This window comes from Vulpes lagopus, chromosome 2, assembly GCF_018345385.1.
Source record: "Vulpes lagopus strain Blue_001 chromosome 2, ASM1834538v1, whole genome shotgun sequence".
In the NCBI taxonomy this organism is placed as follows: Eukaryota; Metazoa; Chordata; class Mammalia; order Carnivora; family Canidae; genus Vulpes; species Vulpes lagopus.
The window spans coordinates 66,306,296-66,333,513 of record NC_054825.1 but is presented as its reverse complement, the minus strand read 5'-3'; the positions used below and the strand labels follow the sequence as shown (position 1 = coordinate 66,333,513).

The window sequence follows — 27,218 nt, the reverse complement described above, 5'->3', positions numbered from 1 at the left end:
GGGGCGGGGGAATACTTCAATACTTTCCTCTTAAGGAATTCTTGGATTCTTCAACGTTCCTTCCTCATCATCTTTTATAGGCTAGAGATAGGATAACGTCCTGCAAGGAGGTCTTTAGGATGTATCTATTGATGTCATCAGTTTTTATGGCCTCAGAAGAAATTTTATTTCTTAAGGAGTATAAATTCATACTCACTTTTACGTCATACTTACAAAAGCTTTGTTGAGAGAAAATATTGAAAATATTGAGATGTGATTGAGTTTTGTTTATTTCTACATTGGAGAATGGAGACGTTCTCCAATTAAGGTAGACTGCAAAGAACTATATATAAGAACTGAATTTTCTTGGCCATCTATAGATCCATTTTTACCAGATTATGCATTGTCTTTGTGTTCTTGGTCAACACATTAGAATGTTATAGACTCAACTCTGGCTGTATTCACTACATTGACTTAGTTCATTACATTATACACAGAGCTTGTCTAGAGAGAGTGTGGTAATCAATTGGGCTGTCCAGAATAAATATTCACCTTTTTATCCTTCCAAGGCATATAGTAACCTCTTCCCTCTTTCGAGTAATAAGCATGGACATGCAGCTTGTTCTCAGCCATGAAGTAATGGAATCTGAGTCAAAATGATGTGTGTGTGTGTGTGTGTGTGTGCGTGTGTGTGTGTGTGTTTGGGAGAAAGATTTAAAAGCCAATGCACAGTTCATTGAGTTCTCTTCTCCCTGCTTCAGCGATTATGGTGAATGGAGATAAATTCTTCTTTGGCTTGGATGTCTGAGTTACTACACTAATAGGGACTCTAGCCTATATGCAATGGATACACAATATGAGTGAAAAATAAATCTTTGTCAGCATAAGCCACTAAGATTTTGCTGACACAGTTACTACATTATAATATAGCCTGTCCGGTTGATATAGAGATTCACAGGAAAATAGTACTATTTAGTTTTCGTATAAGGAATAGATTTACTTCGTGTACATAAATGTTTGTTTTTATTTTATGGATACTTCCCAAGTATGTAAGCAACATTGTCATTTCCTTTCCTTGGCAGATAGAAAGCTTACAGCCAACCTTATTTGTGAGCCAAGTCTAGCAGAAGTAAAAGATCTCTCAGTAGAATTTTGCATTCTAATCTTGTCTCAAACTTTCTTGTTCTATCTCATTTTTCTTGAACCTTCTTTTTCTTATCAGCTTATTTAGCATGCTATTTTATGCTGTTATATTGAACACACTTATGTAAAGCTACCTAAATCCTTACAGGAAAAAGATGGGCATATATATAATTAAATATATACATATGTGTATTGCCTATTGTTTTAGAAAAAAGGATTGAAACATATGATATGCAAGATGAACCTACCTGTGTGCTTCACCTTATCTTTCATTCATGCTTTTCTTGAAATGGCCTAATGGCTCAGACAGCATGGTTATTCTCGTATCTACTGGGGCACATTGGTTGTCCTTCAGAAGAACATAGGATTAGGATTTAGGAATCTAAATTCTAGTCTTATTTTGCCACAAACTAACTACATATGTAATCTTCAGCAACTCACTTTTCGTTTTTTTTTTTGTTTTTTTTTTTACGATAGTCACAGAGAGAGAGAGAGAGGCAGAGACACAGGCAGAGGGAGAAGCAGGCTCCATGCACCGGGAGCCCGACGGGGGATTCGATCCCGGGTCTCCAGGATCGCGCCCTGAGCCAAAGGCAGGCGCCAAACCGCTGCGCCACCCAGGGATCCCCAGCAACTCACTTTTCACTAGAGTCTCTACTTCCTCATTTGTAAAAGTGACGGCTTTAAAAAAAGATTTTAAATTTATGTTCAAATTATGTTCTTTAAATTATATGAATAAAGGCATGAGGGGATAGATTAATCTACCTCTACTAAGTGGGAAAAACCCACAAATGTGATTTCCTGACACTAAATTTGCTATTTTCCATTTATTCATGCATTCCTTCAAGAAATATTTCTTGTAGTCTATGTGAAAGATACTGCAAGGTTATAGAGAAGTAAAGGATACAATTCCTGGCTGCAGTAGTCAATTACAATCAAATAGGCTGATAAAACATATGTAGGTAATATTTGTGAAAAATTCAACTATTACAAAGTTAATATGAGATAAAGAGGCAAAGAGGTTGTATCAAAAATAAAACTTTTAAGGATGAGACAGAAGCTGTTTGTGGGGTGAAGATGGCAGAGAAGGCTCTCTTTAAAACTGATTGGATTTACACAGCTTGGACAAAGAACGCAGGCCAGTGGAGTGTACACAGGGGTGAGGTTGGGTAACAAGGCATTTAGGCAGGACCTTGAGAAAACCACCCTCGCTGCAAGGGGTTACCTTGGGGAGTGTCCTGAGGATAAGGAAAAGAAAAAGAGCAAAGGAGATTAAGATGGAATGGTTATCCTAGTGTAAACAGATTTTTTACTAAGTGTCTGTCAGGAAATAATGCATTGAACTCAAATCTTTGAGGATGATTGAAATAATTGGTGGGTAATTATGAGTTCATTTAAATACTATAGTTGCTTAACAAACAATATGACTGATGTGGTTTTACCCTTTAAGTCATAAAGTTGCTAATGAGCCCAATTATTTCAAATTATCATAAATTTCATTTCCCTGTGGATTGTTGGTAAAAGAGAAAGGTAACATGATAGCCTATCAACGATGAAAGCAATTATGTCTCTTTTATTTATTGTCATCAAATAATTTTAAAATGTTGCCAATGGCTTCAAAGTTTTTGTTAGCTGAGTATAGGCCTTTGTAATAGAAAAAATAATAAACCAACCATACTGCTGTGAAAAATGGGGAAAAGAGGAGCCAAGGAATGCATAGTTACCTGTTACCATAGAGGAATAAGGGGGAGTATTGTTAATGAAAAAATTCAAAAGCTTGAAATAATGAACTCAAAGTGGTAAAGAATTCATTCTGGCAAGGTCAGGGTTATGTACAATTTATACGAGATACACATGGTTTTACAAAATGTAGGTGGAGGAATCAAGTGTAGGGGGGAGAAAACTTTTCCAAGGGCTCATTCTGTTTCCTCTTAGTGCAAATGCTAAATGGAGGCTGCTGTGGTTCACCCATATCATTTCCTCTTTGTTTGGAGCCATTGTGCTCTAATGGGAAAAATGCTAGTAGAAGTCTTAGTGACGCAGTGTCAGTTCCCCACCCTTTCTCCAAAATCTTTCCATCATAACATTTACTATAAGTTAGACTTCTGTACTGAACAAAGAAACTAGCATTTTATTCCATTATTTTAAAAAATAAATTATAGGCTCTCAAACCTCTTCAATGGGTGAGTTCTCAATATTCACCACTAATAATATGCCTTAAAATAAGTCCATATTCCAAGATCAAATTTGCAAAATTTGGTTCTGTTTTTAATTAAAACAAACTCTTTCTAAGTGAGTGAGAAATTAATAGCTAAAATGAATGATTAGAATAAGAATTGTCTCTTAGAAGGCTCGTAATGCCAAATCCTTTGGTCTGGCGACCACTAAGCTCCTACCCTGACTGCTGGGACTAACTGAATCCAAATTTAATCAAATCAGTCATACTAAGAAAAGGAACACCACCAAAGGTTTCATGTGCAGGACCACAGGACACTAATAGAATTTATGGTCGGTCTAAATTAGTTAGTACCTTGGTAAAATCTGTCCTTTTTAATGACACTTCCTCAGGGAGAAAGATTGAGTGCTGCTACAGTGTGATCTAAGAACCAATTTTACTTCTAAAATAATTGGTACCACTATATTACAGTGGAAAGTGCATGGGAAAGAACAGAATGGTAAATACAGCAATGCTCCTCAAACATCAAAGGGCATAAAAGAATCTTTCTAAAATGCAGTTTTTTACCTTATTGGGCTTGAGGCCTAACCAACGTAACAGGTATTAGTGATGCTACTAGTCTGTGGACCTGCCTTTTGAGTGACAAGGGGATAAATAACACAGACCTGCAATGATTCCTTTCTAACAATGTGACTTTGAACCTGTGTCCTCAGCTGTAAAATGGACAACCAACACCAATGTCTTAGGGTCGCTGGAGGGGTAAGTGAAATTGTGAAGTGCTAGGCAAGCACTGAACTTAGGAGCACAGGCCAGGAGAGCAGAGAACATGGGGTGTAATCCTGATAACTGGTACAAAGGCTCTGCTATCTCCTCATTCCCATGATGCTTTGTACGTGTCATTTAGCTATGGACTCTCAGAAATGAATTGCTAATGAGAAGAGTGAATAGTTTTCTATGTTTAGTTTCCAAGATTTCTCATTTGAAGAGCTATGTTTCCAAATATAATGGAAACTTTAAATGATTGCCCATACAAACCCTACCTCCACAAACTTTACCTTAAAAAAAAAAAAGCCTGTCAAGCAAGATTCGATGAATAGATCTTTTTAAAATTATTGGATCGAAGTGGAAATTATAAGAGGTTGCATCATTATGGGTCATTATTTGAGAATTGTTTGTCTTCTATAATATGAAGTTATTCTTAGAGGAGTATGATTAGAATAGAAACCAGATGTGTTTTTCAGGACTTAACTGAAAAAGAAAAAGATAAACAACTAGAAAATTAATATAAGAATGACCTAAGGAGGTTTCCAGAAACTTGAAACATAAGTATGATAGGAAAAGTGTGTATGTACATATGTGAGTGAGAAAGAGAAAGAGCAAGAGACAGAAAGAGGCAGGGAAGAAAGAATAAAAAATGTGGAGGAGAAAAATGCAGAGAGAAAGGAAAGGAGGATGAATAGGATAAGAAACAGTTTCAGAATTCAAAACAGTACAAAAAATTCAAAATCTCTGTAAATATGTGGTATCACCAAGGAAATAGTATAATTTAATTTTACCTATAAACTGAAAAAGTAAAAAACTGGACAAGATGGTCTGTCAGTCTGAAGGGAATAAATTAAGTACCAACGAGATGAGGACCACTGTGGAAAGAAAAAAAAATCCCCCTTTAAACTTAAAATATGAAATGTTCTGGGTATAGTTAAATAATCCAGAAATTTCATATTTTTTTTATCCCTCTCTTCCTTTTCAAAGGGTAAAAAGAACAATAATGCTTTTGAATGCTTTTGCTTCAATAAAGTGTCCTTATTAGCGTAATATGCCAACATCCTGAATGAAATAAAATGAAATGGAAGGCATGAAGAAGGCAAAGGAAGGGAGGAGTATATCATAAATAATTTCATTACTATTTATGAATTAGTCTTTAATTAGCCCTTTATTTGTATTAAGAACTAGAATTAACCTCTTTTAATTTTATTTATTGAAAAATAAAACAATGAATGTTATCCTAATAAAACAACCTATTTAGAATACTTTATTATTTTTTAAAGATTTTATTTCGAAATAATCTCTACACCCAACGTGGGGCTCATATCCACAACCTCAAGACCAAGAGTCACACACTCTACCACTGAGCCACCCAGGCAACTTAGCATACTTTAAAATGTAGTAAAATTTCATTAATTTGAAGTCCTTTAATTCAAAACTTACTACCATTCAAGTTGTGTTTGGGTTGAAATTTGTCTTTTTGGTTTGCAGAAATTTCCAAAATAGTGCAAATTAATACGATAAATCAGTTACCGGGACATCTGAGTGTCTCAGGGGTTAAGCGCCTGCCTTCAGCTCAGGGCGTGTTCCTGGAGACCTGGGATCGAGTCCCACATCAGACTCCCTGCATGGAGCCTGCTTCTCCCTCTGCCTGTGTCTCTGCCTCTCTCTCTCTCTCTCTCTCTCTCTCTGTCTCTCATGAATAAATAAATAAATAAAATCTTTAAAAAAAATCAGTTACCATGGGAAATTTAAAAAAATATTTAAGAGAGAAAGCAATTTTCAAATATTTTTTAGTACTTTCATATCCATATTTGCAGAAGCTGATAAGCTATTTCCATATTTGTCTTATGGATACAATTAAGCCAGGTAATGGTTTAATTTATTACAAATATAGTACTTGGCATTAATATAACATTATTGCTTTTAAAATATGCTATAATTTGGATTTTCACTAATTCAGCACCTTTCTAAATTCATGATACGATGTTTCCCAGTTCCAAGCTACTTAGACTAGGAAATCAAAGCTATAATCATGTGGACCCACGGAATTCTATTAGAAAGAAATCAGTCTTATTTTATTATTCTTTTGGCACTATTAAATGAATGGTGTAGCTTTCCTCCCCCCCCCCCCAAATTAGCCTATTTTTCTTAGCATTAGGCAAAATTTTAGTTTTTACCATATTCTTTTTGTTGCGTAAAAACAACTGCTGATCTGAACCACCCTATTCCAACATTCTTCTACTAGCATATTTATTCTACGGACGGAAATATAGAATAGAGAAGCAACTTTCTTTTAGGTGAAATAATCAGAGAGGTACTAAGTATTGATTTGTTTTTAAAATGCTTACACTGTTATTAAGAAATTTCTTTCTCAGTGTCACAAGAATTGACTGAACACTCTAACTTCCCCTATATTCTGACAAATTTAAAACGTGCTTCTGGCTGAAATCAAGGATTAAAACTGTTTTAGGCTTTTATAATAACATAGCTTGAGTTTTGATCATTTCATGGGGCTTATGATATTTTGAGTGTCAGAGACATTCTTAATTAGAAAAATGAGGGAGGATGGCCTTTAACATTTTCATCAAAATACATAATACTGCCATGAGAAAAAGCTTCCCTTTTGCACCAGAACTCCTTAAAAAAGAGATTGTTTCTACTTCCACACTTTTTGTGGTAATTTATTTGCAATATACTTACTGGTTCTCATTTCAAGAGAGTAAGAGGTCCAGATCCCTCTGATCCAGAAGACTAGAGTTTGGATTTTAGAATTTCTCTTAGCTCGACTTTCCAACTGCTTGATTTTCCCATCCGCTGCTCTCCTAGGCTTCCTTAGCTATGCAAAATGGCACCACTATTTATCTTGTGGCAAATGTCAGATATCTGGAATTGAACCTTGACTCCTAATCTCTCAGATTCAATCTATCATCAAGCGTTGTCTCCAACATTTATCTACCCACTCCTTTTACTCTCCCCCCTCCACGATCCTAATCTAGGTCATCATCCCCTCCAATCTGGATTATAGCCATAGCCTCCTAACTGGTTTTATTTCAGCTTTTGTCACTCTTGACCATTCTTCATGGTTTTAGAATGATCATGTGACTCACTGATCATAACTCATTATACCTAGAATCAAATCCAAAATTCCTGTTGTTGGTATCAAGACGCTACATAAATTGGTTTCATATTACCTAACTTTCCTGTTGTTCATTATGCTCCAGTTATACTGTCATCTTTTAATTTCTAGAACATACCAACCTCTTTTTCACCTCAGAACCTTTGTTTACCTTTGCCTAGAAGGGCTGCCAATTTAAAAAAAAATTTTTAGTTATGTATTTATTTATTTATTTATTTGAGAAAGAGTGAGAGAGCACAAGCAGGGGGAGTGGCAGAGGGAAAGAGAGAAGCAGGCTCCCTTCAAAGTAGAGACCCCACATGGGGCCTAATCCAGGACATTGGGAGCATGACCTAAGCCCAAGGCAAATGCTTAACTGACTAAGCCACTCAGGCACCCCTTGACTGACACTTCTGATTTCTTCTTAACTTTCAGATCTCAGTTTAAATGTATGTTACTTACATTACAGGAGGAAATAAATAGGTTACTATGGTAGCAAATAACACAAAAGAAAAAGGAAGAAAGAGGTTGTCAGAAAGGCCTTCTGTGCCCAGGTTCCAACAATCTCTTTCTTCCTTTTTCTTTTGTGTTATTTGCTACCATAGTAACCTATTTATTTCCTCCTGTAATGTCATCAGAATTCTTCTTATGTGTTTATTATCTGTCCTCTCCTCCATAATTTAAGTTCCATGAAGTCAGAGACTTTGCTTATCTTACTGAACAGTATATCTCTATTATATTTGCATATTATGTAAATACATTGTAAGTGATGATTTGAAGTACTTAGCTGAGTTAACAGAATAAATATGATCAAGGATTTTATTGCCTCATTGAAAATTCAATATGTAAAATTTCAAAAGAAATATCTGATTACATGATTCTTGGATCCTTCATGCAGACTGAAGATATAAGAAGAAGGAAGAGAGAGAGAGTGGGGAGAAAAGGTAGAGAGAGAGATTTGTGAGGAGGAGTTCTTCTGTTGGTCCCTTATCCTATCAAGAGGAGAAGTGGGGAGCAAGTGTATTTCCTTCACCCCAAATCTAGTAAGAGGATGGTGTTTAAGAAATGTCGAGGATCACAAAGGATGTTGGGAACAGAAGTTTTTATAGGAGGAAAAAAAAGAAGAGTTTTATTCAGGAAAAATGAAGGTGTTATGAGGACTTTAGAGCAGAAATATAACATGATTACAACTGTGCTTTAGAAAGATTAGCCTGATAGCAACACATAAAATGGACTGGAGCTCAGAAAGGAGAATGCAAGAAGGTGAGTTAGGAATAGAGTTGACATGAGAAAAAACATTTGCCTTAGGTTAGGAATGTGATAATTGATAGGAAGAAACAGTTGTGGAAGAAGTTGTGGTGATAGAATTGGTAACTTTGGGAACTGATTAGATGAAGAAGGAGAACTATGACTAAGTAATATTAAATACCATTGAGAGGAAAAATTTGAATAATATTTAAAGATAGTATGAATATTTAGCTTGAAGAGAAGCCTGAGGAGAAGTATCAACCCCCTTTACCTTTTGCATGAATTATTTAGTTACCAGGTTTACAAGAATCTGTAATTTAATGGATACCTGGCTTTTCATGGGTGTATTTTTATACTAAAAATGTTGGACTCCATGACAGTCTTCTTTGCTATAATAATTATCTTTAGGGTAGCCCGGGTGGCCCAGCGGTTTAGCGCCGCCTTCCGCCTGGCATGTGATCCTGGAGACCCGGGATCCAGTTCCACATCAGACTCCCTGCATGGAGCCTGTTTCTCCTTCTGCCTGTGTCTCTGCCTCTCTCTCTCTCTCTCTCTCTCTCTCTCTCTCTCTCTCTCAATCTCTGTGTCTGTCATGAATAAATAAATAAATAAATCTTGAAAAAAAATAATTATCTTTATTCTATCTCCTTCTGCTATTTTTGAAAAGTTTTGTCTGCTGTTAGGGTGCCAGGGTGGTAAAGTCAGTTGGGTGGCCAACTCTTGGTTTCTGCTCAGGTTGTGATCTCACAGACATAAGATTGAACTCCATATGGGGCTCCATGCTTAGCTCAGAATCTGCTTGAGTTTCTCTATCCTCCCTCTGCCTCTCCCCGTGCCCCTACCCCATATGTCTGTGTGTGCTTGCTCTCTTTCTCTCTGTAAAATAAATAAATAAATCTTAAAAAAAGTTCATTTGCTGCTAAAAGTCTTGGTTTTAAAGCTAATGAATTGGGATCCCTGGGTGGCGCAGCGGTTTGGCGCCTGCCTTTGGCCCAGGGCGCGATCCTGGAGACCCGGGATCGAATCCCACATCGGGCTCCCGGTGCATGGAGCCTGTTTCTCCCTCTGTCTATGTCTCTGCCTCTCTCTCTCTCTCTCTGTGACTATCATAAATAAATAAAAATTAAAAAAAAAATAAAGCTAATGAATTAAAAAATAAACCAATTTTGTTATTAACACATTGACAATTATGAAAAAATTTTTAAAAATTTTGTTATTTTGCTGCCTTGCTATGTAGACAATGAATATGAAACCAAGAATGACAACTTAAAGCAAAGAATGTAATAACCCTAATTGCACAGGGTCTTTGCTGTTTTTCATGATATTCCCTATCCATTATAATGCCTTTCAACTGTTAGAGTTGGCACCAGGCTTCAAAACTAAGCACTAATATATATAACACTGAATCAAGGAGATGGATTCTTTGCTAAAGTTTAGCATTAATTTCAGTGGGGTCAAGCCAATTAAGAGTGAAATGTATAATGTAACTTCATTATATAGAAATTTCCAAATTGAAAAAAAAAAGAACTAATAACTCTAGAGATCTTACTCTAGGTCTAAAGTTGCATAGCAATTCAGAAAAGTAATTATATATTTTGAAGAACTCTAACCTAGATTAGCATTTCAGAGAACTTTCTATAAATATTAAATCAAATAAACAAATTTTTATAGGCAGACACAAAATGTCAAGTTATATTTGTAAACTGAGGTATTTACATAGTTGAGTCATAGGTACACCACAATTTTGAACATATGACTCAGACTTTGTACCTTATATACAATTAGTCTTAAAATGTTAGGGAATTATGCCAAGAGTAAACACAAAGTTTACATAATTGAGGATTTACAGGGACCCCAGGCTTGCTCAATTACCTTTGAGATTTTTACTCCTGAGTTTAAACCATTGTTTTTGACCAGGTCCATCAGGTTTGGAGCAGACATATCTATACTCCACCTTCCTATTACACTTAGAATAAGCCCAAATTCCTATTACCATGGCCTTCAAAATCCTTTATGGTCTGGCCTCTGCCTACTTTTTCAGTTTCATTTCTTTCTCACTATTCTTCCCATTGCTAATGTATTTGATTTACATTGGCCTTCTTTCAGTTCTTAGAAGTTCATGGAAGCTTACAATTTACCTCCCCGGACAGGCCTTTTCTATTTAAGGTAGGTCCCTCTCCCCGTTTACCCTATCTCCTTGAATATCTTATTTGCATCTTAATATCCACCCCCAACATACACCACAGATTTACATGTTTATGTTTGTTTCCTTACTGGAATGCATACTCTTTAAGGTCAGAGATCACTTCCAGAACATTCACCATTGTATCTTTAAAACCCTAGGACAACATCTGGCACCATGTAGCTATTTGATAAATATTTGTTTAGTGAGTAGTAGATCAAGGAAGTAAATAATATTGGTTGTACAGCATGATCCAAAGTTGGGGTTAAATTTATGGAATGGAAAAAAAATATGGAAAGGGCCTGATAGGAGAAAAGATAAAGATAAATCCATAGTGTTATGATAGCTGTGGGAATGCAGTAGAAATAGATCTTGGATCATAATCCCAAATATGCAAGAAATAATATATAAAAATTTATGTTTATAAATCAACCTTACTTCAACTTTGAGAATGTTACCTCCCAGATTGGTAAAAAAAATACTTAGCCTACATTGTCCTTGGGTTCCCCCCTTCTGCCTCAAGATGGGATAGGATTCAGGAACAGGGCAAGGTCCTCTGGTTTTTGAATCATTTGTCTACTCTTGTTACTTCTGGGTATTCCCTGACTCTGCTCACACAGGCAGGGCTTCCTGCAGCTTTCAGATTTCTTTTCGAAACATTGGAAATCTTTTATGAGAGGTACTTATGGTCCTATCTGTTCAGATACGTGAGGCAGTCCTTACTTTCTGGAGCTTTGCTGCTTCTGCTGTGCTATGGTGTTTCCAGAAATGTAGGCACCTGGCTCCCCAAATAGCCATTTCTATGCTCCCTAGTCTATGGATTTTATCTTCCCCAGGCTGCTTCTGAAAGGTACTTTGACGCTTCCCTTCCTTTCATGGTACTTAGTACAACCTGTGAAGTGGGTTGAGGGTTTATCCAAGTCAGGAAGTGTATATGATATTTTTTCTCCTTCACCTTTCCTTTCCAATTACAAAATTTGGCTATCTTTTTGAAAATATGAAGAACAGAAAAAAACAGGATAAGTGAACATAATTTAATATTATATAAACTTATTCTGCTAATAGGAATTAAATTAGTTTGGGCCAGAACAGAGACAGGGAGTGTGATTCTGATCATGTCACCCTTTTGCTTAACATACTCTAAGGTTTCCTACTGCTTTTAGGATGTTACTCCCTAACATAGCCAATAGGACCCTGCCTGCCTCTCCAGCCTTTTCATGCATTGCAGTCTTTCTCATTCCCTCTAATAAAACCACAGTGGTGTTTCGTTGTTGGAAAAAAAAATGTTCTCTTTCAATACAGGATCTTTGTACATTTAGAGGTACCTCTTCACCTGCTTAACTCCCACTCATCTTTCAGATTGCAGCTCTCCTGGCATTATACAGGGAAAGTTTCCCTACTGCCACCTGTTGTAGACACTCCTAATACCATGTAACTTTTCTTTATATGATATATTCCCTTTCAATGGAGTACCACGCAGTTGTAAAACAAATTGAGGAAATTTTCTAAATACTAATGGGAAGACTTTCTATTTTTATTAAGTAAAAAATGCAACATGCAGCACATTGTGTATAGTATGCTGCCTTTTGTACAAAAAGAGAAAAAGTTTTATATATATATATCTCCACATATATGTATTCAGTTTGCCTATATACACATAGAAAACTCTGGAAAGATACACAAGAAACTAATAACAATGATTATCTATATTTTTGGTAAATAATGAGAGCTAAAAGGACAGGGAATAGGATACAATGTATAAATGTAAAGTAATGAAAATATTTAATGATGTTCCCTTCTATTGATTTTATTATACATACGAATGTGGCATAGGTTTAAAACTAATTATTGAAATGCAAAATTCATTAAACAAAAGGTTTTTTTTTTAAATAATTTACCTCTATGAAATAGGGATATAGTGGAGGTTGTTCAAGCAAAACTAGATGGTGGTTAATCATTACTTTAAGGATCACTTATGTTTTTAAGATATTCACTGAAATAGATTCAATGTGTTCTTTTTACATATTCTACTCTCAAATCAAACTAGGAAAGTATTAGGCATAATTTCTTTTTGAAGAAACTCAGATGCTTGGGAAGCCTGCGTGGCTCAGCGGTTGAACATCTGCCTTTCTTTGGCTCAGGGCATGATCCCGGAGTCCCGGGATTGAGTCCCACATCGGGTGTCCTGCATGGAGCCTGCTTCTCCTCTGCCTATGTCTCTGCCTCTCCCTGTGTGTCTCTCATGAATAAATAAATAAAATAATAAAAAAAAAGAATCCCAGATGCTAATCTTAACTTTCTAAGAACATTAAAAAAAAAAAAAAGCCAATGTTTAGGAATAGACATAAGAATCCTTTGTTCTACAGATTTTTTTTTAAAGATTTCATTTATTTATTCATGAGAGACACGCACAGAGAGAGAGAGAGAGGCAGAGACACAGGCAGAGGGAGAAGCAGGTTCCACACAGGGAGCCCGACATGGGACTTGATCCTGGGTCTCCAGGATCAGGCCCTGGGCTGAAGGCAGTGCTAAACCACTGAGCCACCCAGGCTGCCCTGTTTTACAGATTTAAAACTTTGTTTTACAAATTCAAACCTCAAGAGCTGAAGGTTTTCCAATGAAAAATGAGGTTAAAACAATCCAAAAATGACAAAAGAGATACTTCTTCAAAGTATTTCTGTGCTTAGCCTATCACATATGTACATTAAAATTAGACAATAAATGCTTATCAATGTTATTAACACTAAGAACTTTTAAAAAAAAACCCAGAGTGATGGAACATAACAGAGAACTCAGAAATGGACCCTCAACTCTGTGGTCAACTGACCTTCAACAAAGCAGGAAAGAATATCCAATGGAAAAAAGAGTCTCTTCAACAATGGTCTTGGGAAAATTGGACAGACACATGTAAAAGAATGGAAATGGGCCACTTTCTTATATCACACATGAAAATAAATTCAAAATGGATGAAAGACCTAAATGTGAGACAGGAAACCATCAAAATCCGAGATAATACAGACAGCAACCTCTTTGACCTTGGCTTCAGCAACTTCTTGCTAGACACATCACCAAAAGCAAAAGCAAAAATGAACTGTTGGGACTTCATCAAGATAAAAAGCTTCTGCACCACAAAGGAACCAATCAACAAAACTAAAAGACAACCTACAAAATGGGAGAAGATATTTGCAAATGACATATCAGATAAATGGTTAGTATCCAAGATCTATAAAAAGCTTATCAAACTCAACACCCAAGAAGCAAACAATCCAATCATGAAATGGGCAGAAGATATGAACAGACATTTCTCTAAAGAAGACATACAAATGGCCAACAGACACATGAAAAAAATGCTCAACATCAATTGGCATCAGATAAATACAAGTCAAAACTGCAATGAGCTACCACCTCCTACCAGTGAGAATGGCTAAAATTAACCAGTCAGGAAACAACAAATATTGGTGAGGATGTGAGGAAAAGGGAACCCTCTTATACTGCTGTTGGGAATCTCAGCTGGTACAGCCACTCTGGAAAACAGTATAGAGGTTCCTCAAGAAGTTAAAAATAGAGCTCCCTGTTACCCTGTTACCCTGCACTATTTACCGAAGGACACAAATATAGTGATCCAAAGGGACACCTGGACCCCAATGGTTATATATATATGTAAATTAGTGAATTAAAATAAATTAAATAAAAAAAAACCCAACCCAGAGTACTACCTATCTAGAGATACCTAAAATTACTCTTGGTTTTCGGAGAATGCCTCTTGAAGTATAACTATAATAAGGGCATAAGTGAGGTCTTATCACAGCTGTGGTGCTAGGGAAACAGGTTGTGGGCCTATCTTGAATTAATTATTTTCCATTAAGGAAACTGATAATCAAAAGATATAAATATAATTTCCCTTGTTGAGATTAAGCCACTCATTAATATTACAGAGATTATATTCTCAAATCACAGAGTATAATGGCATCTAATGAAATTAAAGTGAATAGATTGCAATTTTATGCTTTGTTTCCAGTTTTACAATTAGCCCTATAGAACAGATTTTAAGGAAGCACTAATAAGTCTTTATCAACAAACGATCCATTTCTTTTATTTAAGTCTTGAGCATTTAATTGGCAAATTTTGACTTTTAATCTGTTGCTATTTTAGTTTAAAATCTGTAGGGTCAGGGTAGGAACAGATGGATTCGGTAGCTCTTAAATATCTTTACACATGAACTGTTAATAATTTTCACTTCCTTAGAAAGAATATCCAAGTTCTAGGAATTTTGACACTGCTCCTTATTACTGTCTATGGGGCTATGATTCAGAAAACAGTAGCATCATACTTTTCTTTCCTTCTCCTCTTCCTCCTTTTGGAGAAATACATGATAGAATATTTTACAGTGACCTATTCATATCATGCTGAGTGAAATAAGTCAATCGGAGAAGGACAAACAGTGTATGTTCTCATTCATTTGGGGAATATAAATAATAGTGAAAGGGAATATAAAGGAAGGGAAAAGAAATGTTGGGAAATATCAGGAAGGGAGACAGAACATAAAGACTCCTAACTCGGGGAAACGAACTAGGGGTGGTGGAAGGGGAGGAAGGCGGGTGTTGGAGGGGAATGGGTGACGGGCACTGAGGTGGACACTTGACGGGATGAGCACTGGGTGTTTTTCTGTATGTTGGTAAATTGAACACCAATAAAAATTAATTTTAAAAAAAAGATTAAAAAAAAATACAGTGACCTATTCAACAGATGCAATTAGAGAAAGACTCACCCTCCTCTGCTCTAGTAAACTTGTAAATTTCAATATCTGGTACCTAAAGAATAACTGGGTACATTTGACCTATTCCATGCTCTTGATTCTGTTCCCCAAAAGCATAGAAATCACATATACTATAATCTGATTGAAAGGACTTAATTTCCTTTTCCTATTTGGTCTACATGCACCACCTGGTGGTAAAGTAGTGCATTTCAAGTGTTGCTCTGTGTGTGTGTGTGTGTGTGTGTGTGTGTGTGTGTGTGTGTGTTGTGGGGTATTCAATATACATTCCTAAATATTTATTTAGATTAACAATGCAATTGTTTTGCAACAAATATCTAATAAAACACTGGAACACACACACATACATATATGTCAGAATAGGAAGTAAAGGAGGGAATAACTCATGTTGGAAAGTAAAATAGCTTTCTCTTATTTACATTAACTATAGCTCTTATAATTTCATTCTTAGATAAACATTTATTTATTGTGCTAATATTCTTATTGAGGCAAGAGTCAAATACTGATAACCAGTGTAAAACCATTTTATTTTTAATTTTTAAGGATTATAATTTTGAAAAGTATGCATCCTCTTCCTTATATTAGTAGTTAGTATAAGTCAAGTCACAGAATTTTAAAATTATAAGGCCCCATACAATCATTTAGACTAATGTACTAATTTTACAAATGTAGCAGCTGAGACTCAGAAATGCCAAGTGACTTGCCCAAGGTCATACTGGTAATCAGTGGCTCAGCTCAAATAAGAAACTAGGTCTTCCCACTTCAGTCTAGGAATATAAAACATAAAAATTACACTCATATACAATGGTAAAATATCTCTCTATTAAAAGATATGAACTTAACTCAGCCACAGAACACCAAGATGTGATTTAATTGACACGTGCTAGTTTTATTCTAAAATTCTGAGTGCAAATAAGTATACTAGAAATGCATACATCATAAAGCAATGGAAAAGATTTTCTAACTAGCAAAAATCCTTTTATATATGTTTAAAGGAATATTTTTCAAATTCTATACAACAGCTATGTGGTAAAGATGGTGTAAAAAAATTCCCTTTCCCCTTTTAACTGCTTCAGAATCAGAGATCCGTTTCTACAAAGTAGGTACCCACTGGTAGATTCAAGCATAAACCATGTTCATAGCTCCCTCTCATGACCATTGAATGAATACTATATAAGCCTCCTTTATTCTCGCTGTTGTATTCAACTAACAGCTCACTGGTTAAGTTTTAATTGCTTCCAATGAGGTCAGCAAAGGTATTTATCGAAAAGCCCTGAATAAAAAGGCTCCACACACACACACACAAGCATACACGCGCTCACACAGAGAGAAAATCCTCTTGCCTGTTGATTTATGGAAACAATTATGATTCTGCTGGAGAATTTCTCAGCTGAGAAATAGTTTGTAGCTACAGTAGAGAGGCTCAAGTTGCACAAGGCAGACAACAGACATGGAATTCTTGTGTATCCAGCTGTTATCAACAGAACAAGTAAGTTACTGTTATTTGTCTTTAAAAATAATGCTGCATGGTTTTCTAGTAGTTTACCTCTTTCTCTGGTTTTAGTGCTGAGGGGAAAAGTAAAGTTACCAGACTTTTGAGCCATGTAATTATCTATAGTAATTATGTTGTAGAACTTACATAAAGATAAGGTTGAAGTTCTCCAGACAATACTGGCATTTAACTTGAGAAATGTGGGTAGTTCAGGAGAAAATAATTGATCAACCACAAACATAAAAGCATACAATAAACAAATCTAGGGAAAGTATTTATATTTTGTTAATAGTGATTTTAGGACTTACTTTAAATCAATAGCTCTAACTGCTGGATGTTTCTTACCAAATAGCAATCAGAATAAATGGTACAATCATATTCTTATTTGTCTCTAATAATGCATAACTTTTATAAATCTACATATGGAGAGATAAAGACATTGACATCCTCTGTGAAAGCTGTTTTAAATGTGCCTTCACAGTACAAACTACACTGTATAGTAGTATTTACCCAGTGAAATTTATACATACAATTTCTCATCTTCCCTCCCCCTCCCTTCCCTATTCTTAATCTCTCATTGCAAACAGAAGTCAAGTAGTAAACAGTGTCGCAGCAACTGAGCTTATTACAACCTGTTTTTATAAGGAAATACCAACAGAGTTATTTAAGGAGGAATCTTGTATTGTTATCAGGAACTAAAAGGATAAGGATAACAATTTGGAAAAAAAACAACTATTCTTTCTTAAATCAATCTACAATTCACAGATAGGAAGAGGTCAATGACCCAGGAGCAACAATCAACTCAAGATTTAATTTTCATTATGTTATTCATGAACACCCGGAGCACTACACTATAATGCGCAAATGGATACTGACATGGATCCTGCCAACTTTGCTCTACAGATCATGCTTTCACATTATCTGTCTAGTGGGCACTATATCTTTAGCTTGCAATGACATGACTCCAGAGCAAATGGCTACAAATGTGAACTGTTCCAGCCCTGAGCGACATACAAGAAGTTATGATTACATGGAAGGAGGGGATATAAGAGTGAGAAGACTCTTCTGTCGAACACAGTGGTATCTGAGGATTGATAAACGAGGCAAAGTCAAAGGGACCCAAGAGATGAAGAACAGTTACAGTAAGTAATGTCTTTTATTTACAGCACTGCTTATGGACCTTAATCTGTGAAAAAATCATCATAGGCTTTCTTAGTTTCCCCCACTTTTTTTTTCTTTTGGAAAAAAATTAACTATCATCTTTTAATTTCTCTAAATTTGGATCATTGAATTATGTTTCCAAAAACATCTCCTGGAACTGGTCAAATCTATTGATATTATAGTTGGAACTGATAACCCAAGCCAATTTGAAAATAAAATCCCCATGTCCTAAGCTCAAAATGCTTATAAACTAGACAAAATGTAAATGATCTTATTCACATTGAAATGTGACTCACTATCTTCTAGCAAAATTCATTAGGAACTCTAAAAGAGTACTCAGCAAATAAATGCTCACCCAAAACTACTTATTAGTTTGAGGAACAGAAAAATTATTTTAAAAAGTAATTTGATTTTCTTTGAAAATATTTCTGTGGTGTGAAATACTTCATCTGTCCTCAAAAATGTATTCAGTGACTTGTACAATTGTGTACAGTTATAAAATAGAAGGGAATCTGTAGTATCCTCATCTCTTCACATCATAATGAGTTTGTATTAGATTGTTTATTTACCTAAGCAAAAAAAAAAAAAAAAAAGATTCCTCCTAACATTTTCTTTAGATCTTCTGTGCCATAATTCTGTTACCTTAAGAGAAATGTAAATGTGAAGGAGGAAATAAAAAGTGAGTTGGAAGAGATGTCCATGATTTTCTGTTAGTGTACCCTACGTTTTCTCCAAAACTCAGTTATTTTTTTCGTGTTAAAATATCACGGTTGGACTTATCATATAGCAGTTATGGTTAATACACAATTTCAACAGTTTTAGATTTAAGGGGGTAAAATATGTAGTAAGAATTTAAAAGCCCTGGATGAAAATAAATTTTGTTTGTATTACTAGCACTTGAACAATGTTATTATTATATCATCTTATAATGTTATGTATGTTAAAATCAATTTAAAAAGAATGCATGGGATGATGGTGTAAACATTTGCTTAAGCACTTGCAGTACATTTTGCTTTAGGCTTGCAGTGAGTACTTGACACTTTTGTTGCCTGTTTACTGAATGGTTTTGAGGCTTCTTAATTAATAAACCAATAAATGGAAATTTGGGGAATTATGTTTCCAATATGAAAATGAGAGGAACTTCCTTTTAACTATAATTGATATAGAATGCTAAGGCCATTTTAATGGATTATTAACACTTGTAGTTTAATTATTACTGTTATTAATAAAATTATCATGTTAGTCTTAGAATATTGTTCTGATTATACTAACATTTAGGTAAAGAAACAACTATTTGGAGGAAGGTTCTGTGGATAATTTGTTGTATGTGAGCAACAGAATTTGGACTAAAATCAATTTATTTAAAAGTCATTAAAATTTATCATGGATAATGGAACCTGGTAGAGGAGACAGACCCTAAGTGGAAGTTATGACACATAGGTTTAATCCTTGTCTGTGAATATTTTTGTAATGGTTTTTAATTCTTTCCAATTATCTGTTTTTCCATCTCTAAGATGTGGGATATGTACAGATGATCTCCAATACACCTTCTAGATCATACAGTCTATTCTAAGCCATAGAATATATCATATAAATGTGAACAAATTTAAGTACTCATTGTATAATTACCACATACTTTGAATGATATAGGTGAATATTATCTCAGTGATAAGATGAGCTGTCAGAACTAATTTGAAATTGTAGCACTATGGTTACCAAAACCTAAACACTGTAGAATTCTGTTACATGCCAACTAGTTTCTTTTGAATGCTTTAGTCAAATATTGAAAAAAGTAAAAAATTTGATGTAAAATCCATGAAAATGAATAGTAGACATAATTATTTGGGATGAAAATTACCTATAATTGGGATACATTCACATATTGTTTTATTTTGTGTTAAAATTTCTTGAAACCACAAAGCTCAAGTGTTTGTAAACATACACAAAATGCCAAACTAATTTGATAGTTTGAAATGCAATTTAGCATTAACCTTGAGTAACCATAAAGCCAATTTGGTACACCATTTATCTTCTACTCTAATTCTACAGTAAAAATGAAAGAGAGAAAGAAACTCATTCTATATCACTAATTAGAATGTCACAATACCAATGTATTTAAGGACAGGATATATATTATATAAATAGTCTTCACTTCTATAAGCTTTTTATAGGCTGTATATATAACCCTAACCTTAACCCTAACCCTAACCCTAAAACTGTTGTCAGGTTGTGTTGCTATCCTATTTGAAGAAGGAGCCAATCAAGCTTTGCCATAGTTAAAAAAGAAGCTGTTGTCTATTGGGAAATCCTAAGATATAAAAGGAAATACTTCATCGAAAAATAAAGTGGAGAAAAAAATAAGTGGAGAAGAGTTTTTAGAAGAGAATTCTGGTAGCCATTTCCAATTATTCCAGGGGCAGCCTTACTAATTTTAAGTGTGAATTCCCCATACATAAAATGTGCAAGTTGACACATGTGAAGTTGAAGCTACTATATCCAGGTACAAAGAAAGTGCTCAGAAAATTTGTTTAAGAAGGCAAAGAAGAACAAAAAAACCTTGAAATTATAACTATGAAGACTATTTACATTCCTCAATCATTAATTGAATGAATGAACAAATGAACAAAAGACATTTCCTTCCTATTTAAAATGAGAGTAATAGGTAGTTAGATTGTCTACTAGAGTGAAATGCCGCAGAATTCAGAAAGTGTGACAGATCAGAAGCAAACTCTGCATTTCATTTTCAGTATTCCAGTCCCTTAAATTTGCTAAGTTGTTGTTGAACACTTTTTTTTCAAGGTCTTTTAAAATGGTATAGACTTAAAAATGTCTTAGATGATAAAATTTTGCATGAAACGTGAGATGCCAACTTGTGTGAAACACAGTTGTCCTCTGCATTACCATGAGAAGGTCCCAACTCCATTCTTATGGCTTTGCTTTCAATGAAGGGGAAAGTTACCTGATGAAATTAATAGGTTTTGAAGGACTATTTACTAGCAGAAGGATAACTCCTTCATAAAAATGTGACTAATAAGATACTAAGATAATGGACTGGAGTGAGTAGAAGAGGTAAAAAATCTGGGTATATAATTCTGTTTCCAGAAGATTGGGCTGGAGTAGGTAGATGGAAGGCTTAGAGGAAGAGAAGGGGAGAGGTGGATATGATAGCTCAGGTCTCATATCTTTAGGGAATTAAAAAAATTATTTAAGCCATTCTGGGTTGTGAGGATCTCACTTCAGTCTTAAAAATAGTGTTATCTTGTGAAATATTTTAAATTTAGATCAGAATGAGTAAATTTCAGAAAAAGCATACTAGGGAACCCAACAAAAATTAGACTTGTATTAATAGACATAACAGTAAGACCCAACCATGTAAATGTAGGAAGTTGTGAGAGACCAGGAGATGCTGGGCCACATTTCTGATGCTGAGGGGAGAGAAGCTGTTACTGGAGAACTGGTCCTCAGATTGCATACTATTCTATAGCCAGAAGGCAAGAAAGCCCGTCCTCTCAGGTGGTTCCACATTTAGCCTTACAGTAGGTTTGCAAGTGACAGAACTGAAATCTAACTTGAACTAATAATGAGGGTAATAAAAGCATAACGTGCCCTTCTAAAATGAAATAAAGATTCATGTTCTCTGCAGAAGGAGAGCATCAATAGCTCTTAAGGGGATTGGTAATGGACGGTCAAAACTTCCACTATTGTCATCTGAGCTCTCCCCTTGGGGCAAGGCGAGAGGGTGAATTTAGATAAATTTTGAACCAGGCATTCCATCAACAGACAGAGGCAATCACTCCACACCTGGCAGAAATAACACTGCTGTGTAAGCTGGGAATTGAGGTGCCAAGTGAGAGATGGCAGCAGTGCACTGGGCAACTGACAACTGCCCTGAGAGACAGATGTGGAACAAAGAACTCAGTCCCTCAAGATGACTTTCTTGCTTTTGGTATCCAATTACTAAAAAGTTTTGCTCTTCCCAAAAATAGTCAATATCAGCCTTTTAAGAAGACATCCTTGATTGTGATAAGCTACTGATTCAAGAGAAAGCATGCCTCACTTGTTAGAATCAAGCATTGCCAGTTCCATAGCAAGAAAAGGGTTAGCCATTCTGAAAACTAGCCAGTGATTTAGCAATATTCTCTTTTGGGTTGTTAGACTGTGACGGGATATGGCCTAACAACTGGCAAAAAGCAAATAAACACAGTGTTGTGGGATTTGACTTTGGCCACGAAATTTTCAGCAACCCAATTGTCAACAATTCTTTGGATAAGATCCTACTCAGCCATAATCTCTGCTAGTAGCTAGCAAATATACATACTACCTCTAGATATAGAGATGGTGAACTTGCTTAGTTCAGATGTTTAGATGCTCTAAACAGTTCTTATCAAGTTATCTAAAAGAACAATAATTCACATTATCAACACAAAAATAAGAAAACCAGGGCAACTCCACCTTAAAAAAATGGACAATGAGAAACATATCCATGGAATTGAACCAAAATCCTAGAATTACTGACAAAATGTAGTCTTGTAGAACTGGTGACCTACATTCCCTTAAGTCAGTTGTCAAAGCTTTACATTATGGAAGATGGATAAATTGCTGGGGAGCAGATTTGGAAATATTAGCTATTCTTTGAGAATTCTAATAATTAAGATTATGTTTTATTGTATAGTTTTCCTCTCTCTCTCTCTCTCTCTCTCTCTCTCTCTCTCTCTTTGGCTAATAAAAGCATCTGGCACTTACAAAGTGCAGGTAATTTACTGTCACAGGAGCATCTCTTATTTGTTTTGTAAATCCTCATTTGAACTGACCATCACTTTCATTTCTTTACCAACCCAGGGCATCTGAACATGTATTTTCCCTTTTGACTTAGCTGTATTAACAATTCTTTAGCCTACAGTTTTAGAGCATTTGGAGTATTTAGAGCATTCACTTTCCAAGTGAATTGGAGGGAATGCAAGAAGCCAGTTTTCAGATATATGGAGAGGTTCCCTTTTCCAGGTTTTCCTATTTCTCAGCCTTGACTAAATATTATAATCAGCTAGGGAATTAAGAAAAAATGCTGATGGCAGGTCCCACCCATGAAGACTCTAAATAAATTCATGTGGGCGGGGGAGTGGGTAGCCTGGGCATCAGGAACTTAAGCTCCCCAGATAATTCTGACATGTTGCCAAAGCTAAGAACCACTGGATCATATTAGAGGATCACATTAAATTATTGGCACACATTATTGGGAGACCATAGTTCAATTAAATCAGAATCCTGAGAAAGTGGGGAAGATTCAGGCCTCAATGTTTGTTAAAGCTTTCTAGTGAGTTTACTGCGCAGGTAAGGTTAAAAACCCCCCCATTTAATGGGACCACGGGTTCTAATTCAGCCTGGATCCCCTCAGGTCCCAGGAATGTTCTGAAGCTCTTAGATGACTCCACAGTTAACTTCTACCCTGGAGGATTTCAAAATGGGCTTCTCAGGAATGACTCTCTGAATCATGCATTGAGGATGTTCCTCTGGGTCCAGCTGACCTCTTTGACAAATCTCAGTGGCTCCGACATTTGGAGAACTGGCCTGGAAATGCTTGAGATGACAACTCTGTAGCTACTATGTAAGAAGGCTTCCTTGGCAAATGAGTTAATTGCGGGGAAGAATGTGTCCTGTTGCCACAGTCTCACAATGACAGGGGAGGTCTGAATCTCTTCTGACACTCCCAAGTGGTGCTATAGCAGGGGACCTGGAGTATAGACATCAATGCCAGTTTACTTGGCACTTAAATGAGCCACTTATGACTATGAACCCAGATGCCCCCAAATTAGGGTCTTACTTCCTATGGCTACCCTACAGAGTTGAAGGTAGTGGTTTAAAGAGATGACTTCAAGTCTAGAAAACCTATGGGGGAAAGAAACCACAAGCCTTGAGGGTCTCTCCAGATTAGTGGAAAGGACATGAAGCTAGGGGTTTGTTTTCTTTGTAAGTTTGTGATTAAAGCAAAGCTTTCCTTCTTTTTTAAAGATCCTAGCTTTCTTCCTCTGTATCCAAAACTTTTGGTAGCACAGTAACTTCTTTTACATCACTACTGGAATGCAATGTTTTTCTACATTTTAATTTCACATATGGCACACAGAAGAAAAGGCAGGAATTGTGCATATCTAATATGGAGAAAAAAAAGAACTCATTAAATGAAATGGGCTTCCATATGAATTCCTGCCTTTTCTGAACCATATTCAATCTTTCTTAAAAAAAAAAAACGTTTTATTGAGGTATGTTGACATACAGAAATCTGTACTTATTTGATGTATACAAATTGATCAATTTCTACATTTGTGAAACTACCACCACAATCTATACCATAAACATACCTATCAGTTCCCAAAGTTCCTTCTGCCTTTTAATTCATATTATTATTTTGTGATAAGAACACTTAACATAAGATCCATCCTTTTAGCAAATATTTAAATATACCATACAATAGTTATAAGCTATAGGCACTACGCTGCACAGTATATCTCTAGGAGATGGTCATCTCGCATAGTTGAAACTTAGTTCCCTGTTTCTCCCTCTCCCACAGCCCCTGGCAACCATCATTCTACTCTCTGCTTCTACGAGCTTGACTATTTTAGATTCCTCCTGTAAGTGGCATCATGTAGTATTTGTCCATCTGTGTCTGGCTTATTTCATTTAGCATAATGTACTCCAGGCTCATTTCGTGTGACTTTCTATACACGAAATAGGTTGGAAAATGAAAATTTTCTACGTTTTACATGGTTCAGAAAGCCACATTAAAGAGTCCTTGAACACTTTACTGTTTCTTGACCAAGATTCACGTCTACATTTGAGATTATATCTGCAACTGATTTAGAAAAAGAAGCCACACCTAATTTGCAAACAAAGGAAATATACCTATTTACCTTAGTTGCCCAAAAGGGTTTGTGTAGTAATATATAAAATCAAAGGGATTAGGGTGGGGAAGCAGAGAAAATAATTATCTATTATCCATGTCCAGGTAAAATTTGCCTTTTAGGCAGCTAAACTCATTCTCAGAGGGAAAAGGTTTGCTGTATATTGGGGAAGAACTGGCTCTAGAGGTTCTCTGACTGTGCCAGTCAACTTCCCTGCCAAAGACTCTAATCACTTCTACTGGAGTGAGCAGGAGTACTTGCTAGAGTCATTAGCAAGTGTCCTTCTGAGAATAAATAGGATGGCAACATCTTTGTAAACAGGAGAAGAAATAGGCAAGAGAGGAAAGGAAAAAAGGACTTCGTATAAAAATGAATGGATTTTGCGTTTTATTTTTTTAAAAGATTTTACTTTTACGTAATCTCTACACACAATTTGGGGCTCAAACTCACAAACCTGAGATCAAGAATTGCACTCTCCTCCAACTGAGCCAGTCAGGCACCCCAGATTTTGCATTTTAGGTTTAAAGTGGATTTAAACACAAAGGATCCTCATAAAATAGGGCTCTATTAACTTTTTTGATGCACTTAAGGAATAAGGGTAATGGAATGCAATAGATTGATGACAGTGGGAGAATTTCTGAGATCAAAAAAATAAACTAGTGTACAGAGGGGTTGAAATAATAATAGATTATTGCAGAGAAATGCAAATAGGAGGTGTGCATCTGTTAGTTAAATTTGTGCCTAAAATTGAAATAATCTTTATTTATCAGGACTATTTGAAAGCTGAGTTTATTTTTTATGATTAATATAAGACAAGGCAAATGAGATATACTTCAATATCCTTAAATACCATACTTACCATGTTAAAATCATCATGTAATATTTTCCATTTATCTGCCTATTTGAACTTTAGATGTAATTGTAGATAGTGCTGAGAAAATGCTTTGGGAACCAATTCAGAATCAACTCAGCATGCAGATTTTTCTTTTTTTAAAAATTTTTTTTATTGGAGTTCAATTTGCCAACATTTAGCATAACACCCAGTGCTCATCCCACCAAGTGCCCCCGCTCAGTGCCCATCACCCAGTCACCCCAACCCCCTGCCCACTTCCCCTTCCACTACCCCTTGTTCATTTCCCAGAGTTAGGTGTCTCTCATGTTTTGTCACCCTCACTGATATTTTCACTCATTTTCTCTCCTTTCCCTTTATTCCCTTTCACTAATTTTTATATTCCCCAAATGAATGAGACCATATAATGTTTGTCCATTTCCGATTGACTTACTTCACTCAGCATAATACCCTCCAGGTCCCTCCATGTCGAAGCAAATGGTGGGTATTTGTCGTTTCTAATTGCTGAGTAATATTCTATTGTATACACAGACCACATCTTCTTTATCCATTCACCTTTCGATGGACACCGAGGCTCCTTCCACAGTTTGGCTATTGTGGACATTGCTGCTAGAAACATCAGGGTGCAGGTGTCCCGGCATTTCATTGCATCTGTATCTTTGGGGTAAATCCCCAGCAATGCAATTGCTGGGTCGTAGCATGGAGATTTTTCTTAAGGCAGCAATTCCAAACTTTGTTTCTTAGAACACTGGTGTCCCTCGAGATATTAATGGTGCCTTTTGTAGCACAGTTTCTGTGGCTAATTGATTGGGAAATATTAGGTTAAGTAAAAGTGAGCAAGTTTTCACAGTAGAAAATCTCTGAGCCTAATTTATACTAATATAAATTGCAAAACTCCAGGTGGAAATTATATATGGTTTCTTAAACTTACTTGACAACAGAGTACACTGCTCCTGCCGCCCCCCCTCCCCAACTCTCCTCTCTGATTCAGGTAAAACATTTAAATTTCATTAAATTACAGTTTGAGAGGGGTAGCTGGGGTGGCTCAGTCTGTTTGATGGCTCAGGTCATGACCGCAGGGTCATGGTCTCAGGGTCATGAGATGGAGCCCCATGTCAGGCTCCATGATCAGTGGGGAGTCTGAGATTTTCTCTCCCCTTCTCCATCTGTCTTTCTTCCCCCACTAAAATAGATACATAAATCTTTCTTAAAAAATTGCAGTTTGAGAGCTAGAGATCTCTCTACAGTGTAGTGAAAAACTAAGCCAAGCTTCCACTCAGTTTTTGTTCCAAATAAAAAGGCTGTAGAATGGACCTGAAGCAATATTTTAAGAATGACCTTAAACCAAGAATCTGTGCCAAAGTCAGGAGCCTGAATATAATTTTGGACAATTAGGGTAGTATTTTGGGTATAGATGCATGCTTGGCTGAAATCCAG

The 27,218-nt window shown here is 35.9% G+C and overlaps 2 protein-coding genes across 3 annotated transcripts in view; one reads left to right on the top strand and one right to left on the bottom strand.

Moving 5' to 3' along the window:
* FAM227B (family with sequence similarity 227 member B) overlaps positions 1-27,218 on the bottom strand; it is a 182,630-nt gene that overhangs the window by 42,116 nt on the left and 113,296 nt on the right. The window lies entirely within an intron of this gene.
* FGF7 (fibroblast growth factor 7) overlaps positions 16,632-27,218 on the top strand; it is a 54,012-nt gene continuing 43,425 nt past the window's right edge. The window contains exons 1-2 of one of the 2 annotated variants that reach the window (XM_041743195.1): positions 16,632-16,874; positions 17,647-18,019. In XM_041743195.1, the coding sequence (XP_041599129.1) occupies positions 16,836-16,874; positions 17,647-18,019 (412 nt within the window). In that variant the 5' untranslated portion in view covers positions 16,632-16,835. Of the gene's footprint in view, positions 16,875-17,642; positions 18,020-27,218 lie in introns of both variants that reach the window. The other variant, XM_041743196.1, reaches the window with a different exon arrangement.